Source organism: Drosophila yakuba, chromosome 3R (genome assembly GCF_016746365.2).
Source record: "Drosophila yakuba strain Tai18E2 chromosome 3R, Prin_Dyak_Tai18E2_2.1, whole genome shotgun sequence".
Lineage (NCBI taxonomy): Eukaryota > Metazoa > Arthropoda > Insecta > Diptera > Drosophilidae > Drosophila > Drosophila yakuba.
Window position 1 is genome coordinate 2266830 of NC_052530.2, and position 16733 is coordinate 2283562.

Consider the following 16733-nt stretch of genomic DNA (forward strand, 5'->3'; position numbering starts at 1 on the left):
AAAGATAACAACTTCTCCAGGTCGGCTTTAAGACTACAGTGTTTGCAATGTAGGCCAGTTATTCTGGCACCAGGAAACTTTTTATACCCGTTACTCGTAAAGTAAAAGGGTATATAGAGTCGAGATGGCCATGTCCGGCTGTTCGTCCGTATGAACGTCGAGCTCATAGGAACTACAAAAGCTAGAAAGTGTGATTAAGCATACAGACTCAAGGGACAAAGAAGCAGCGCAAGTTTGTCGATTCATGGTGCCACGCCCACTCTAACGCCCACAAACCGCCCAACACTGCCACCCCCACACTTTTGAAAAATGTTTTGATATTTTTTCATTTTTGCATTAGTCTTGTAAATTTCTACCGATTTGCCAAAAAACTTTTTTCCACGCCTAATCCAACGCCCACAAAGCGCCCAAAGCTGTCACGCCCACACTTTTGAAAAATGTTTTAATATTTTTTCATTTTTGTATTGGTCTTGTAAATTTATATCGATTTGCCAAAAAAACTTTTTGCCACGCCCACTCTAACGCCCACAAACCGCCCAAAGCTGCCACGCCCACACTTTTGAAAAATGTTGTGATATTTTTTCATTTTTGTATTGGTCTTTTAAATTTCTATCGATTTGCCAAAAAAACTTTTTGCCACGCCCACTCTAACGCCCACAAACCGCCCAAAGCTGCCACGCCCACACTTTTGAAAAATGTTTTGATATTTTTTCATTTTTGTATTAGTCTTGTAAATTTCTATCTATTCGCCAAAAAACTTTTGGCCACGCCCACAAACCGCCAAAAACTGTCCTTCGCACTTACACTAGCTGAGTAACGGGTATCAGATAGTCGGGGAACTCGACTATAGCGTTCTCTCTTGTTTTTAAATATTATTTGTCTTGCCAATTTCTATTGGTATGCCAACCAATTTTTTTCACGCTCACAAACCGACCAAAACTGCAACAGGAATGTAATGGGCGAGAAACTCGACTATAGAGTGTCGGTTCGATATAATCTCATATTGGGTTCTCTTCAGCTTACATTTAGTGATCTTATACATAAGACAGATTACAGGCTTGTATCTTAATTGTGCTATACTACCACTAGTGTTTAGTGTTGGATTGGATTGTAATCGGCAAGGATCCTAAATTTTTCTCTTCAAATCGGAATTACAGAAATGAAAATAAAAGTCCGTGACAACAATATTCTGTATTATTAGAGGAAATGATCTTGTGCGATTTAAAGGAACCTATTCTTATACACGAGGATTAGACTTAACAGTTTGGCGTCTACCGGGCGTGTCTTTGAAATCCACCATAAAGAGCAATTAGGGCAAGATACTGGTTATGGTTGCTGGTTAGAGGAATTCTTAGCCGTTGCGTACCGAACTAAACCTTCTCATAGTCCATAGATTTAGGTTCCCCTACTCTTTTCGGGTACACTTAGTATTTAAGCCGCTTCTTCAGATACGACCGTGATGTAAGATCCTTATTCAGCCAACGCACTATGGGAAATTTGACCACTTTTCTGGCCAAAACCCATTTTCTGAAAGTCGGAATATTACAATAATATAATATTTAGTGTACGCATTCATAATTGACCAATTTAGTGCTGCATACTAGAAATTTTAATAGATGGCGCCACAACAAAGAAAACAGCTGTTAAAAACAATCTGCAACATTAAGTTTTTCTTTCGTTACAAAAGTTCTAATATCTTTGGAACCAAAGCGTTAATTTCCATTCTGTAAAAAGTATTTTAATCAGTGGGCCTTCTTTTAAGCGTTTGCAACATTTAATAGGAAAAAAACAAGAGAGAACGCTATAGTCGAGCTCCCCGACTATCTGATACCCGTTACTCAGCTAGTGGAAGGGAGAAGGAGAGTCTTAAACACAGTTTTTGGCGGTTTGTAGGCGTTATAGTGGGCGTGGCAGAAATTTACAAGACTAATACAAAAATGAAAAAATATCAAAACATTTTTCAAAAGTGTGGGAGTAGCAGCTTTGGGCGGTTTGTGGGTGTTAGAGTGGGCGTGGCAAAAAGTTTTTTGGCAAATCGATAGAAATTTACAAGACCAATACACAAATGAAAAAATTTCAAAACATTTTTCAAAAGTGTGGGCGTAGCAGCTTTGGGCGGTTTGTGGGCGTTAGAGTGGGCGTGGCAACATGAATCGACAAACTTGCGCTGCGTCTATGTCTCTGGAGTCTGTATGCTTAATCTCAACTTTCTAGCTTTTGTAGTTCCTGAGATCAAAGCGTTCATACGGACGGACAGACAGACGGACAGACGGACATGGTCATATCGACTCGGCTATTGGTCCTGATCATGAATATATATACTTTATATGGTCGGAAACCCTTCCTTCTGCCTGTTACATCCTTTTCAACGAATCTAGTATACCCTTTTACTCTACGAGTATATATATATAAATATATATATTCTTGATCAGGATCAATAGCCGAGTCGATCTGGCCATGTCCGTCTGTCCGTCCGTATGAACGTCGAGATCTCAGGAACTACAAAAGCTAGAAAGTTGAGATTAAGCATACAGACTCTAGGGACATAGACGCAGCGCAACTTTGTCGAGTCATTCTGCCACGCCCACTCTAACGCCCACAAACCGCCCAAAGCTGACACGCCCACACTTTTGAAAAATGTTTTGATATTTTTTGATTTTTGTATCAGTCTTGTAAATTTCTATCGACTTGCAAGAAAACTTTTTGCCACGCCCATTCTAACGCCCACAAACCGCCAAAAGCTGTCAGTGTTGAAGACTCTCCTTCGAACTTCCACTAGCTGAGTAACGGGTATCAGATAGTCGGGGAACTCGACTATAGCGTTCTCTCTTGTTTTCTTTTACTATCACCTTCTCTCATGATCTAATAATTTTCTTAAGTCTTAGTGTTAATACATATAGTCTTACTTAATCATATAATCACTGTAAGATTCCGTAGCACATCAATTTATATATGGACATAATTATATATACTTATATACATATAATTAGTTGGTTTGTTATCAAACGACAAGCAGAAAATTTTATTTTTGGCGCCCAATATAAACAAGTTTTTGCAGAAGGCTTATGCAGAGAATTTCACAGCACAGATATAGCTAAACTATTCTGTCGGATGAAAGCCAAAAATGGTTGGTTAGAAGAGTCGCACACTAGTCTTTCATTGAGCTCCTTGAAAACTTTTCTGTTCTCTTAAAAGCTCCGTCATATCATCATCTCTACTTCTCTTTTAACAGGGGCTGCCGACAGTGCGTTTCCTGTTCCAACGCCTCGACGTCGGAATGCCGTTAGTCCAGCATTTGACTGCACAGCAACCGGAGCAAGGCACTGATAACCGCATGTTTAGTGAGAGTGGAGTGACTATCGAACATTGCCGCAGTTGTAACGACCAATAAAAGGATTCTCCGATCAAGGTGAATTTAAAAGGTGAACTATTCTAAAGTTGAAACAAGGCTATCCTGATATAATTTTTAAGGCCAGTGACAAATTAGTGAAAATGAATATACGTGTAATCAAAAACTAATTCATTTAGAAAGTGCCTATATATAATAGATTATACGAAAATACATTATCGAGCACAAACAAAACAAAAAAAGCAGTTTTTGAAGCTACGTATCTTTTAAAAAAAACACGCATTTCTATAAATAAATACATATGTATGTAAAAAGAAAAAGGTTTTTTAAACAAATAATATGTATGTATAAATATAAAAGTAAACCAAAAGATCTAAAATAATTTTTTTAAAAATTATGAAATTTGAAAACGACATTAAAAATAAATCTACTCAAAAATCCACATCGAAGTTATATACTCGTACAATAAGAAACAAACTAATTTCTTGAAAATAGAGAATGTGTTAAATATCTTACGTCGGAGGCCTCCTGTAAACGATTGGATTATCTTCTCATAAACGGTGTTTATCAGTTTTTAAAAAATGTAACAAAATTGTATTTACATAAAACCGGTTTTCGAATTCCATATGCTAAGGTATCATACGTTCCCATTTGAGTTGTGTTGCTCGTGACAAAATAAAATAAGAAGGAACGCTATAGTCGAGTTCCCCGACTATCAGACTCATGTAGTGTAAGTGCGAACAAGAAATTTTGACATTTTTCTGGCATATTGATAGAAATAGAAAAAAAAAATTAATTTAAAAAAATTAAAAAATGTTTTAAATGGGTGAGCGAGCGGGGCAGTTTTGGCCAGCTTATGTGGCATGATGTTTTTTTGGCAAATTGGTATAAATTAACAATATTAATAAAAGGAACTGAAAAAATATCAAAAAAATTAAAAATTTGTGGGCGTGGCAGTTTTGGGCGGTTTGTGGGCGTCAGAGTAGAGTGGGTCAACAAACTTGCGTTGCGTCTATGTTTCTAGAATCTGTATGCTCACTTTCTACATTCTAGTTTTAATAGTTCCTAAGATCTCTAGATTTCAGAGATTCCAATGGAAAGGTTTTTTGATTTTGTGTTTTGCGAATTGATGTATATATTTTTCGTCCATCTTTATGTGCGTCTTTTGTCCGTATTAACGTCGATATTTCAAAAACGTCAATATTTATTAAAGCTAGAGTGTGTAGTTTTTGTATTCAGATTTTAATAAATAAGTTTCAAAAGAACACCATTCGCATTCCTAGGTAACCCAATACGGTCACGCCCACACTTTTAAACCATTTCTTATTTTTTTCATGTTATCATTTGTGGCTACTGGAACGCCCACACACTTTTCAAAAATGATTTAATTTTCTTTTTTTTTTGGTTTTCCAATTTCATTGGTACTTCAAAAATTATTATGGCGCTCACAAGCCGCCAAACAATTTCATACCGTTACTATTCAAAAATGTTTTGATTTTTTCTCATTTGCTTAATTTTATGCCAGTGCCTATCTAAAATGTGAAATACCTTTCTAGCTGAGTAAATGGTACCTGTCGACAAAATCAACTATAACAGTTAATCCTAGAGTAAAAGGGGTATACTAGATTCGTGGAAAATTATTTTACAGGTAAAAGAAATCGTTTCAGACCCTGTAATGTATACATATATAGGCAAGTATTTTGGTGTTCATTTCAATAAAAAATTTAATTTTTATTTAATGGATTTATTCATTAAATCAGAGTCACTTAATAACTGAAAATTATTCTAATGTTCCAGCAAACCTTAAAGATCTACGGAGCTTTACATGTTTGTTTATCGAGAATTTAAGCTTTCTATCGCTTAATAATTTGTATATTGGGAAATTTATTATGACGCTTTTGAAGAGAGAAGATTTTCAAAAGATCGGTTTAAATTTTTCATATGGAGAATGAATATCTTTTAAAACCTTTTAGGTTTTCCCTAATATTATTGTGGTACTGGATTTTCAATGTCCACTATTTTTGTATTATACCCGTTACTCGTAGAGTAAAAGGGTATACTAGATTCGTTGGAAAGTATGTAACGGGCAAAGGGAAGCGTTTCCGACCATAAAAAGTATATATATTCTTGATTGGGGCCAATAGCCGAGTCGATCAGGCCATGTCCGTCTGTCCGTCCGTATGAACGTCAAGATTTCAGGAACTATAAGAGCTAGAAAGTTGAGATACAGTAGACTCCAGAGACATAGACGCAGCCCATTTTGACCAATGTTGCCACTTTAAAGCCTACAAACCGCCCAAAACTGCCACGCTCATACTTTTAAAAAACGTTTTGATATTTTTTCAATTATTTGTTAGTCTTGTAAATTTGTATCGATTTGCAAAAAAACTTTTTGCCACTGGGCGTGGCACGAGCGCCCACGAATCGCTCAAAAATGCCAAGCCCACACTTTTGAAAAATGTTTTCATCTTTTTTCACACTTTTGTTTGTAAATTTCTCTCGATTTGCCATAAACTTGTTGCCACACCCATTCTAACGCACACTCTAACGCCGACAAAACGCCAAACACTGTCAGTGCTAAAATTTCTTCTTCGTACTTAAACTAGTTGAGTAACGGGTATCAGATAGTCGAGGAACTCGACTACAGCATTCTCTTTTATTTCTATGTGTGAAATTGGTTTATTTTTTTATACATTATGTTCGAGAAATATTAGGTTTGTGTATACACTTATACTCGTAAAGTAAAAGGGTATACTAGATTCAGGCAGAAGGAAGCGTTTCCGACCAAAAAAGTATATAAGGAGTGTCCCGAAAAGAAACTGCACACTTAGTTTTTGTTATAACTTTAAGATTTCTTTCCCGATTTTATTATTATTTTTTATATTATTTCGTAGAACACATAGCCGTTAGTTCTGTTAGAAAAATTTAAGGAAAGTTCAGTCTCTAATTTGTAAACGTATTTTCAGCTTAACGACACGCATCAGGTTCCACACAGACTCCTTGGTAACCCCACGTGTTGCACAAATCCAGATTTTTTTTCGTTTCTTCCAAGTTTTCGGAGAGACTACCATTCTTCTTTAAATTGCGTTTAACAATGGCCCAATATCTCTCAATTGGGCGAAGTTCTGGGCAATTTGGTGCATTCTCCTCTTTTGACACAAAGTTTTTGAATTGAGTAAGACCAAAGTCGAATGGGCATAGTGAGCTGTTGCGAGATCTGGCCAAAATATTGTTGAGACATTGTGTTTTGTATAAAATGGAATCAAACGCTTCTTTAAGGGCTTCTTTATGTAAATTCGGCGTTTATTGTACCTTTTTTGAAAAATGGGCTGTTTCTTAAGCCACAGGAGCAAATGGCGTGCCATATTAGCACTTTCTCTCCAAATTTTTCCACTTCAATTTTGAACACGGAATCGGCAACATATTATATATATTTTTATCAGTATCTTCATACCTGGGACCAGTTTTTCTTCCGGTTTTTGGTCAATTTTTCAAAGAATATGTATCTCCAAACTTAACAAGAGAGAACGCTATAGTCGAGTTCCACGACCATCTAATACCCGTTACTCAGCTAGTGGAAGGGAGAAGGAGGGTCTTAAACACAGTTTTTGGCGGTTTGTAGGCGTTATAGTGGGCGTGGCAGAAAGCTTTTTGGCAAATCGATAGAAATTTACAAGACCAATACAAAAATGAAAAAATATCAAAACATTTTTGAAAAGTGTGGGCGTGGCAGTTTTGGTCGGTTTGTGGGTGTTAGAGTGGGCGTGGCAACATGAATCGACAAACTTGCGCTGCGTCTATGTCTCTGGAGTCTGTATGCTTAATCTCAACTTTCTAGCTTATGTAGTTCCTGAGATCACAGCGTTCATACGGACGGACAGACAGACGGACAGACGGATAGACGGACATGGTCATATCGACTTGGCTATTGATCCTGATCAAGAATATATATACTTTATATGGTCGGAAACAATTCCTTCTGCCTGTTACATACTTTTCAACGAATCTAGTATACCCTTTTAGCCTACGAGTAACAGGTATAATCAGTTTGTGTTCTGTGCAGTAATTGTGCACAATTTTTTGGCGCAAGTGTTCTTCTATTCGAGGCATTGTTGAACAGCGAATAGTCAAAAGAAAATATGATAATTACGCAAAATTTATTGAGCTTTCTAACGGTGCATCGCATAGCGTGATCGAACGCTTGCAGTGCGAGAAATTAGCAATTTAAAGTGTGCAGTTTCTTTTCGCGACACTCCTTACATACATATTATTGATTAGGATCAAAAGCGGAGTCGATCTGACCATGTCCGCCTGTCTGTCCCTCCATCCTTCTTCCCGACTGTCTGTCCGTCCGTGTGACCGTCAAGATCTCAGTAATTACAAAAGTTAGAAAGTTGAGATTCAGCATGCAGACTCCAGTGATAGACGCAGCTCACGTTTGTTGACCCATACTGCCACTCTAACGCCCACAAAGCGCCCAAAATTGCCACGCCAACACTTTTGAAAATTTTTTAATATATATCTCTTTGTTGAGTAATAATGAATTCCTTGAATTCAGTGTAAGAGTTAACGTCCTTGAACTTAATAAAACATTTTCAAATTTTTACGTTATTATGTGGCTTTATAGTTTCATGGTATGCATTCTGAAGAATGGATGTTTCACTGGCATTATCTTAGAAAGTAGTTTATTATAAAGTATTAGGTTCTTTTTTAGTAGAGTAGAGTAGACGGTAACATGAGTTCTTCATTAACATGAGTTAATGAGTTCTTTAGGACGAAGTTCACGTAACGTTGGAAAGTTTCTGGGGCGTTTCAAACCATCTTTTTGGGAACAATCCATAATGGACTGCAATAGGGGGATAATGCCTTGTTGTAGTATTTCTTCAATTTGCGTGTTAATTCCAGCTTCATAAGCAAAAAGATGAATAGGGTCTTTTATATACTGAGTTCTCGTGAACGGTTTTTACTTAAATTAATTGTTTAATGCGTATTTTATTTTAGCTGTAAATTGGTTTTCAGGTATAATTGCTTTGAAATTTCTTGTTGAATTTTTGTCACATGGCTGAAGCTGTTTATGGAGGATTGTTTTTTCCACTTATAAATATTTATTTTCTAAAATAATTTATACAACCGTTATTAATATTCATAATACTTTGTTTCCTAACAGAATGTCATAAATGGTAAAAGGGAGTGAATATATGAATGGATTAACAGGGATAAGAAATTGTTGATTGGGGTGGCAGTTTTTGTTTTTAATTATTTTAGTATAGGTATTAGTGTTTACGTTTAGTGCGTTTGTATTTAGGTTTGAAAAATTATCCAATTTTTTAGAAATTGGGCTTCTAAACTAATAAATAGTTTTGGTAGCTTTCTAAGGCTAACTTATTAATAATAATGGTAGATTTATATTCTAACTGCTCACAAAATTGACCTAGATTACGTGGTACGATGTACAATACAAGCGTCGCAAAAGTTTCTTCAAGGGGCTGTGAGCTTTAAATTCGACGATGAGAGCATCTCTTTCAATGGCTCCAAAAATTACGGCTTTCTGTCGAACATCGTTTACTGGGTATAAGTTGAGCTGGTATTAAATTTGTCTGATAAACGAACTGAGACTTCGCTCTCGAGAGGACTGCTGCACTTGGCGTATTTGGCAAAAAACTTGGGTTACATTATCAACTGATAATGGCATTTTAATTTTATTTGTTTAAAAAACGTTCTTTGTTATGTAGCTGTCACGCTTGTTTTTGTTTAATCAGACTACTGTTCTAGTTCACAGACTGCTAGAGTATGTCGAGTCTTATGTGAACTACACTGTGTACTTTGGTATATTATCTTATAACATACCAAATCTTTCTTGCGTAGCGGGCGACTATAATAAGGGTTTTTAATAAAACAAGGACACACACGTTCTTGGGCGGATACCACTATAATTGTAATTGTCATTTTTGTATTAGTCTTGTAATTTTCTATCTATTTACCAAAAAACTTTTTGCCACGCCCACTCTAACGCCCACAAACCGCCCAAAACTGCCACGCCCACACTTTTGAAAAATGTTTTGAAATTTTTTCACTTTTGTATTAGTCTTGTAATTTTCTATCGATTTACCAAAAAACTTTTTGCCACGCCCACTCTAACGCCCTCAAACCGCCCAAAGCTGATACGCCCACACTTTTGAAAAATGTTTTGATAATATTTCATTTTTATATTGGTCTTGTAAATTTCTATCGATTTGCCAAGAAACGTTCTGCCACGCCCACTATAACGCCTACAAACCGCCAAAAACTGTGTTTAAGACTCTCCTTTTCCCTTCCACTAGCTGAGTAACGGGTATCAGATAGTCGGGGAACTCAACTATAGCGTTCTCTCTTGTTTTTTTGTATCCTACCAGCTGCGCCAATCAAGCATTAAGTTCTGAAGTATAGTTTCTCCCACAAGGCGTCCGAAACTGTCACGCACACACTTTTGATGACATTTATTTTTAATTTATTTTATGTTTTGTCAATTTAAATTTCTTTCTCGCCCTCGAGAAAATCAACTAGAGCGTTACTTCTTGTTAATATCTGAGCTACAGATTTGTAACTAAACACATGCTTCAGGGGCTCAGAAGCTGTGATCCAGTATACTCCAAGGCACTTAAATATACTTTTACGACAAGTAAAAACATAAACCGAAATATATATTCAGTTTTAAAGTTCCCTTTAAATCCTTTTGAACGCCCTTAATATGGGTAACGTGATTGGTCAATACCCGCTATAGTCGATCCTTTACTAGCTATTTTCGAGTTACTAGATACGTTAAAAATGATCCTGCTATCGAATCTGTGTGATTGTTACTTCTCCGTTACTTACTGCGATTTGATAATAAAAAAAACATACAAACATTGCAGTTTTAACCATTACATTTCTAATTTAAAATGTATTTTTATTCTCCTACAGATCTCGTGTTCGGAAGTGTGAAAGAGCGAATAAAAAAATTAAGGGATACATCAAAAATCATTTATTAAATTTAAACCTATATTTGATTTAGACTGACAAAAAGTTCCTCAAAAAAATATTCTACCTTATCTAGTGTGGATAAATTATGAATGTTAATGTAGTGAAATGAATCCAAATGTAAAAAATCCTATTCCAAGCACGGAGAAACTAGGAAAAAATTGAAAACATTCGCATTCATTTAAGAATAAGTGGTTGAGGTCCACCGAACTTGCTGTCCTCTGAAGCCACAGCTGCGCCAGTCGGCTGCGTCTTTGTAATGGAGTCGCACCTGGCAATGAAAAGACACAACTCATACCCACAACCCTTTCGTCATCGTGTGGTGCTTATTGGATGGGCTTTAATATGGACAATGTCCCTGAACTCTGTATTCTGTGGAGAAAAATTGGGTAAGACACCTTCTTAAGCATTATTAGATTTCACAAACTTAATGGTAACTTGGTCGAATTTCATTGCCCTGAGTTTTTTGGATGTTACAAATATCCCAATAGCGCGACTACAATACATTGCGAATGAAAAGACCCAATACTGGCGCGTTGGTATGGGGTCCCAACCACAAGACCATAACAATGCAGCCTCGAAATCGTCTTGCTAGCCTCAGAATACAGAACGAGTGCAGCTCTGATCATAGTTCATATACTACCGTTCACATTGAGCCAATAGACGCTGAAGTACTGGCATTCAGCATTCAAATTACCTTTAAATCTGCAAACTATAAAGAAACCAAGTAAAAATACAAAACATCAGCATCAAAAATCACTATATATTTCGAATCTACAATTGCAGTGTTACCGCTTAAGCATAATCCATCTGTATAACAGACGTGGTACAACAATCATGTACAATTTTCGTTCGTAATCCCTAATCCTAAGCTATGTTTAAAACCATGTCTTGCGCACACGCCATAAAGATTTGGATATTTGCTAATGCAATAATATTTTTACAGATTGCTATTCCGCAAAACCGATTTATGTACATGAAACTATTCGGTTGAATATAACTGTTTTTAAAGCAGGGCTGTTATACAGGGCGAATTTGAAATAAAGGTTAATAAAAAGTTAAAATCCCAATGCTGAGCTTTAGAAAGCTTTTAAATAACGGACTTACAAGTACACGTGGTAAGACGTTATAACAATTAAGATAGTAGTATCCAAGCAGAATTATTTTTGACTCTATAATGTATACTGCCCATCAGGATGTCATTATGAAAGTCAAGATATCGGAAACTAAATCGTGAACAGGCTTAATAAAAGAAATGAAGTTTCTAGTGCCTCATAGTCTTATTCAAAAGATTGTCACGCGTATACTAGATTTGTTGAAAAGTATGTAACAGGCAGAAGGAAGCGTTTCAGACCATTTCAAGTCCGTCGGTCTGTCCGTCTGTATGAACGTGCAGATCTCAGAAACTATAGAAGCTAGAGAGATAAGCATACAGAGACATAGACGCACCGCATGTTTGTTACTCAACGCCCACTGTTTGAGTAACGGGTATCAGATAGTCGGGGAACTCGACTATAGCGTTCTCTCTTGTTTATTTTTGTATTAGTCTTGTAAATTTCTATCAATGTGCAAAAAACACTTTTTACCACGCCCACTCTAACGCCCATAAACCGCCCAAAGCTGCCACGCCCACACTTTTGAAAAATGTTTTGATATTTGTTTATTTTTGTATTACTCTTGTAAATTTTTTTCGATTTGCCAAAAATCATTTTGCCACGCCAACGCGAACACCCACAAACCGCCAAAAACTGTCAGTCTTAAAATATATTCTTCGCACTTCCACTAGCTTAGTAATGGGTATCAGATAGTCGAGGAACTCGACTATAGCATTCTCTCTTGTTGTATACTTTATTTGGTCGAAAAGGTGGCCTTCTACCCTTTACATTTGTTCAAAATTTTATATTTATCCCAGACCGAAAATAAGGCCGATTTAATTTAAACGATATTTTAAACTTAAATACGTTTCCTAACTGAGATAACAATGTAAATATATTCATATAACGCATGTGAAAGTTGGTAAAATCAAATAAAAGGGAATTTGGCAGAAATGGAAAGATAATATATATCGTTATACTGAAGAAAATAAGCGTGAGAAAACAAAAAAATAAATTTGGCAAAATGCTCTATGAAGTATGCGACACTCATGATTATTGACTTTAGGAAGGAATATTGAGATATTTTTTAATGATTTTGGTTAGGGAAATTTATAAGTACATGGACAAATAATTGAATATCATATATATCAAAGATATACACAAATATTTATAATACAAAAATTTTACAAAATAACAATTAAACATTGACAAGTTTCGCCAGTTTGCAAAAGCTTATTGCATTTATTATAAGTGTCTCTTTTATTCTTTTTAAAAAATAAAAAAAACTTTAATTTAGGAAAAAATATTTTATTTTAGATCCCTTTAAAAATAATACTGAAAATAATAATAAAAAAAAATTTTTAACAAATATTTTGGTTCTGATTGAAGAGCATTTAATAATCAAAAACCAGAGTACATTTTTATACCCGTTACTCGTAGAGTAAAAGGGTATACTAGATTCGTTGGAAAGCATGTAACAGACAGAAGAAAGCGTTTCCGACCATATAAAGTATATATATTCTTGATCAGGATCAATAGTCGAGATCTCAGGAACTAGAAAAGCTAGGAAGTTGAGATTAAGCATACAGACTCCAGAGACATAGACGCAGCGCAAGTTTGTCGATTCATGTTGCCACGCCTACTCTAACGCCCAAAACTGCCACAGCCACTTTTGAAAAATGTTTTGGTATTTTTTCATTTTTGTGTTGGTCCTGTAAATATCTATCGATTTTCCAAAAAACTTTTTGCCACGCCCACTCTTACGCCCAAAAACAGCCCAATGCTGCAACGCCCACACTTTTGAAAAATGTTCTGAAATTTTTTCATTTTTGTATGGGTCTTGTAAATTTCTATCGATTTTCCAAAAAACTTTTTGCCACGCCAGTGTTAAAGACTCTCCCTCGCATTTCCACTAGCGGAGTAACGGGTATCAGATAGTCGGGGACTCGACTTTAGCGTTCTCTCTTGTTTGATATTAATATTGATAAATATGTTGCACATTTTTTGCGATGAAAGACAAAAAAAAAGTGAACAGTATTTTTTTTCAGATTTCGGAATTGGGTGTGCAGCCAATATAAGCTATTAACTTATTCTAACCGCTACTGCTACTTAACATGTAAAACCGACGGAAAACTTATATGGCAGGATCGATTATATCAAATTGTTAAACTTATAATGTTTGCTTATAAATAGTGTCTGGGTAATAAATCGAATATGTTAAGAAACGAATAGTCAGATATTCCGGAAGTCATGGGCTTATATTTATATAGAATTAAATAAGTTCGACTCCTTAGAAATAAAACTAATAAAAGAAATCCGAGTGCGGAAATTACAATGACCCACATTGACAATTTCAAATCGTGAAAGGTTCTTTTGTCAGGGAGCAGCTCTGGCTCTCTTTACCAAAAACGACATGCGCTGTTATCCTCATAAAGAGTCGATTTGCTGGCCCTCTGTTGCTACTGAGAGAATTTCCTTGTCGACAGCTCGACGATGGCAACGTCCTAATTCCGAGTCCTGGCGTAAAATACAGTAGTTCACCGCAAATCTCCCATCGTCGCGGACGTGTGTAGTTTTAGATACTAGTAATATCTGAAAGCATACCGCCTGTCACGCGCTGTACTTGATGAAATCGGAAGCAAACGTATATTTGCACGTGTTTGTTCATAACGAGCTTGTGGTGAACCTTTAAATGTGTATGTGTTCTTGGAGCTTTCGAAAAGGAAAATATAATAATATTAATAAAATATAGACCAAAAAGTGCTGCATTCGTCTCATCTTCCTTGTCCATCCCGAATAAAGCACCGAACCAAAATATATGAAGCCCGGCAGCCAAGAATTTAGCGCCCTTCGTAATTTAGCCACCCCCGACGACATGTGTCCCTTAAGAGCTTTAATGGGGAAAGTATAGACAGTTAGAAATGCAAAATATTTTTATTTACTTCGATTAATTGTTAGTTTCAAAACCAAATTCCGATTAGTTCCAACGATATGAGCACTAAGGTAAACTCAAGTCAGTTTTTCTTAGAAAAAATTTTAAAAGGGTGAGAATTTTCATGCTTGAACAGTTATTGACAAATCGATCTGTAAATTCTTCTGAATGCTCAATATTTAAGTATAACAATTTAAAATTAGTTACTTAGTATAAATTTTCAGAAAGCATGTCACTGACCAAATAAAAAAATGTTAATTCACAAGACTGCGACCTCCACGTGTCCTATCGATGACAATTGTCTAAAAGCGAGAGTCGTTCAGTTCTTAAAATTTAAATAAAATCGGCTACTTCTGTCCCTTATAAATATTTTTTGGATACCACGCCAATCTCATATCGTTCATATGCTCAGAATGAATTTGAATGCCTTTGCTGCCGTGCTTATAGGTGGTAATGCTTCAGTGAGGCCAGGCCGGTTATATCATTATAATTTTTCCTAGCCCATAATATAATATATTAATATTATATTTTAATCCGAGTTTTATATTCATCTTCAAAGTTAAAGCTTAAAATAAATATGTGCACTTAATCATACAATGAAGTGATTGTCGAAAAGTTATCGATTTCGACTTTACTGTAGCTTCATATGGGCTGATTTAACCAACCCATGAGTGGAAATTTTAAAAAATCAACAGAAAGAGCTTGGACTCTAATGCGAGTGACATACCAGGCCAGCAAAGGCTTCTTATGCTTCACCGCAAGTCGATTTACTGATTATAAATCTCTCGCCTCTGCCAGAGGATGGATTACTGGAAGGCCAGGGCGTTGGTGCTGTCGGTCATGTGTATCATTAGCACCGCCACGGCAGATGGGGAAATCATTTTTCGCATCGATCCTCTGGGTAAGCAAGTTTAAGGCACTTAAGCGATTTTAAGATATATATAATTTATTTCAGGATTAACTTTTATGATTATTTTATTGTTTTGTTACGAAAATGCATTTGATAAAATGCAATGATTCTAATTAACAACCATGCACTAAACGTAATAAGTTACATTGAGAAAGCTAAAAATTCCGGTTGACATTATAATAAAATCTTCTTATTTTCAAAACACGTTAATCTGTAATTCTTATAAGGAAACCAGTAAAAAACAACAGAGTTCAAAAGTGTGGCCGTGGTTTTGGGCGGTTTGTGGGCGTTAGAGTGGGCGTGGCAACATGAATCGACAAACTTGCGCTGCGTCTATGTCTCTGGAGTCTGTATGCTTAATCTCAACTTTCTAGTTTTTGTAGTTCCTGAGATCACAGCGTTCATACGGACGGACAGACAGACGGACATGGTCATATCGGCTCGGCTATTGGTCCTGATCAAGAATATATATACTTTATATGGTCGGAAACGCTTCCTTCTGCCTGTTACATACTTTTCAACGAATCTAGTATACCCTTTTACTCTACGAGTAAAGGGTATAAATAAAACAATTTGTAACAAAAGTGAGGGAGTGGCAGTTTGTGGGCAATAGAGTGGGCGTGGCCACATGAATAGACAAAATTGCGCTGCGTCTATGTCTCGAGAGTCTCTATACTTAATCTCAACTTTCTAGCTTTTATAGTTCGTGAGATCCCGACGTTCATACGGACTGACATGGTCAGATCCACTCGGCTATTGATTCTTATTAAGAATATATATACTTTCTATGGTCGAAAACGCTTTCTTGTGCCTGTTACATACTTCTCAACGAATCTAGTATACCCTTTTACTATACGAGTAACGGGTATAAAAATGTAAATGCAAAAAAAATTTTAAAATTGTTTAAAGGTGTATGCGTGAAGCGGTGTGGCTAAAGTGTTTTTCAAATAGCGATAAAATTGTCAAGACAAACAATAAAACGAAAAAAAAGACAAAACATGTTTCAAAAATGTGGGCGTGACAGTTTTTGGCTGTGTGTGGGCGTTATAGTAGGTGTGACAACACGATAAACGGCGCTCACAAACTTTACACCTACACTTTTAAAAAATGTTTTGAAAGTCTTGTTATTTTTTTCGATTTTCTTAAAAACTTTTTGTCACGTCCACTCTAACGCCCACAAACCGCCAAAAACTGTTAGTGCTGAAGAGTAACCTTCGCACTTCCACTAGTTGAGTAACGGGTATCAGATAGTCGGGGAACTCGAACTTGTTTTTGAATTGTATTTATTTGTCCCAAAATTAAATTTTCTGTTTAAGCTAGATCCAATGTCTTAAATCTGTTAGTTGTCGGCATATATATGAGACTTCAAATGACTAGTAGCTGTTGATAGGGGCCTTTGGAGTTGCCAATAAGAAAAAGACAAAGTTTTAACTTTTTTTTTACAAAAATTTG

The 16733-nt window shown here is 36.0% G+C and overlaps 1 protein-coding gene across 5 annotated transcripts in view; it reads left to right on the forward strand.

Annotated features, from left to right (window-relative positions):
- The first annotated feature begins 3268 nt into the window (after positions 1 to 3268).
- LOC6535245 overlaps positions 3269 to 16733 on the forward strand; it is a 40378-nt gene continuing 26913 nt past the window's right edge. The window contains exons 1-2 of one of the 5 annotated variants that reach the window (XM_015191498.3): positions 3269 to 3409; positions 10289 to 10734. In XM_015191498.3, coding sequence (XP_015046984.1) covers positions 10605 to 10734 — 130 coding nt within the window. In that variant the 5' untranslated portion in view covers positions 3269 to 3409; positions 10289 to 10604. Of the gene's footprint in view, positions 3423 to 10288; positions 10735 to 13987; positions 14136 to 14930; positions 15273 to 16733 lie in introns of those variants that run through there. The other 4 variants (XM_039375384.1, XM_039375385.1, XM_015191497.3 and 1 more) reach the window with 4 other exon arrangements.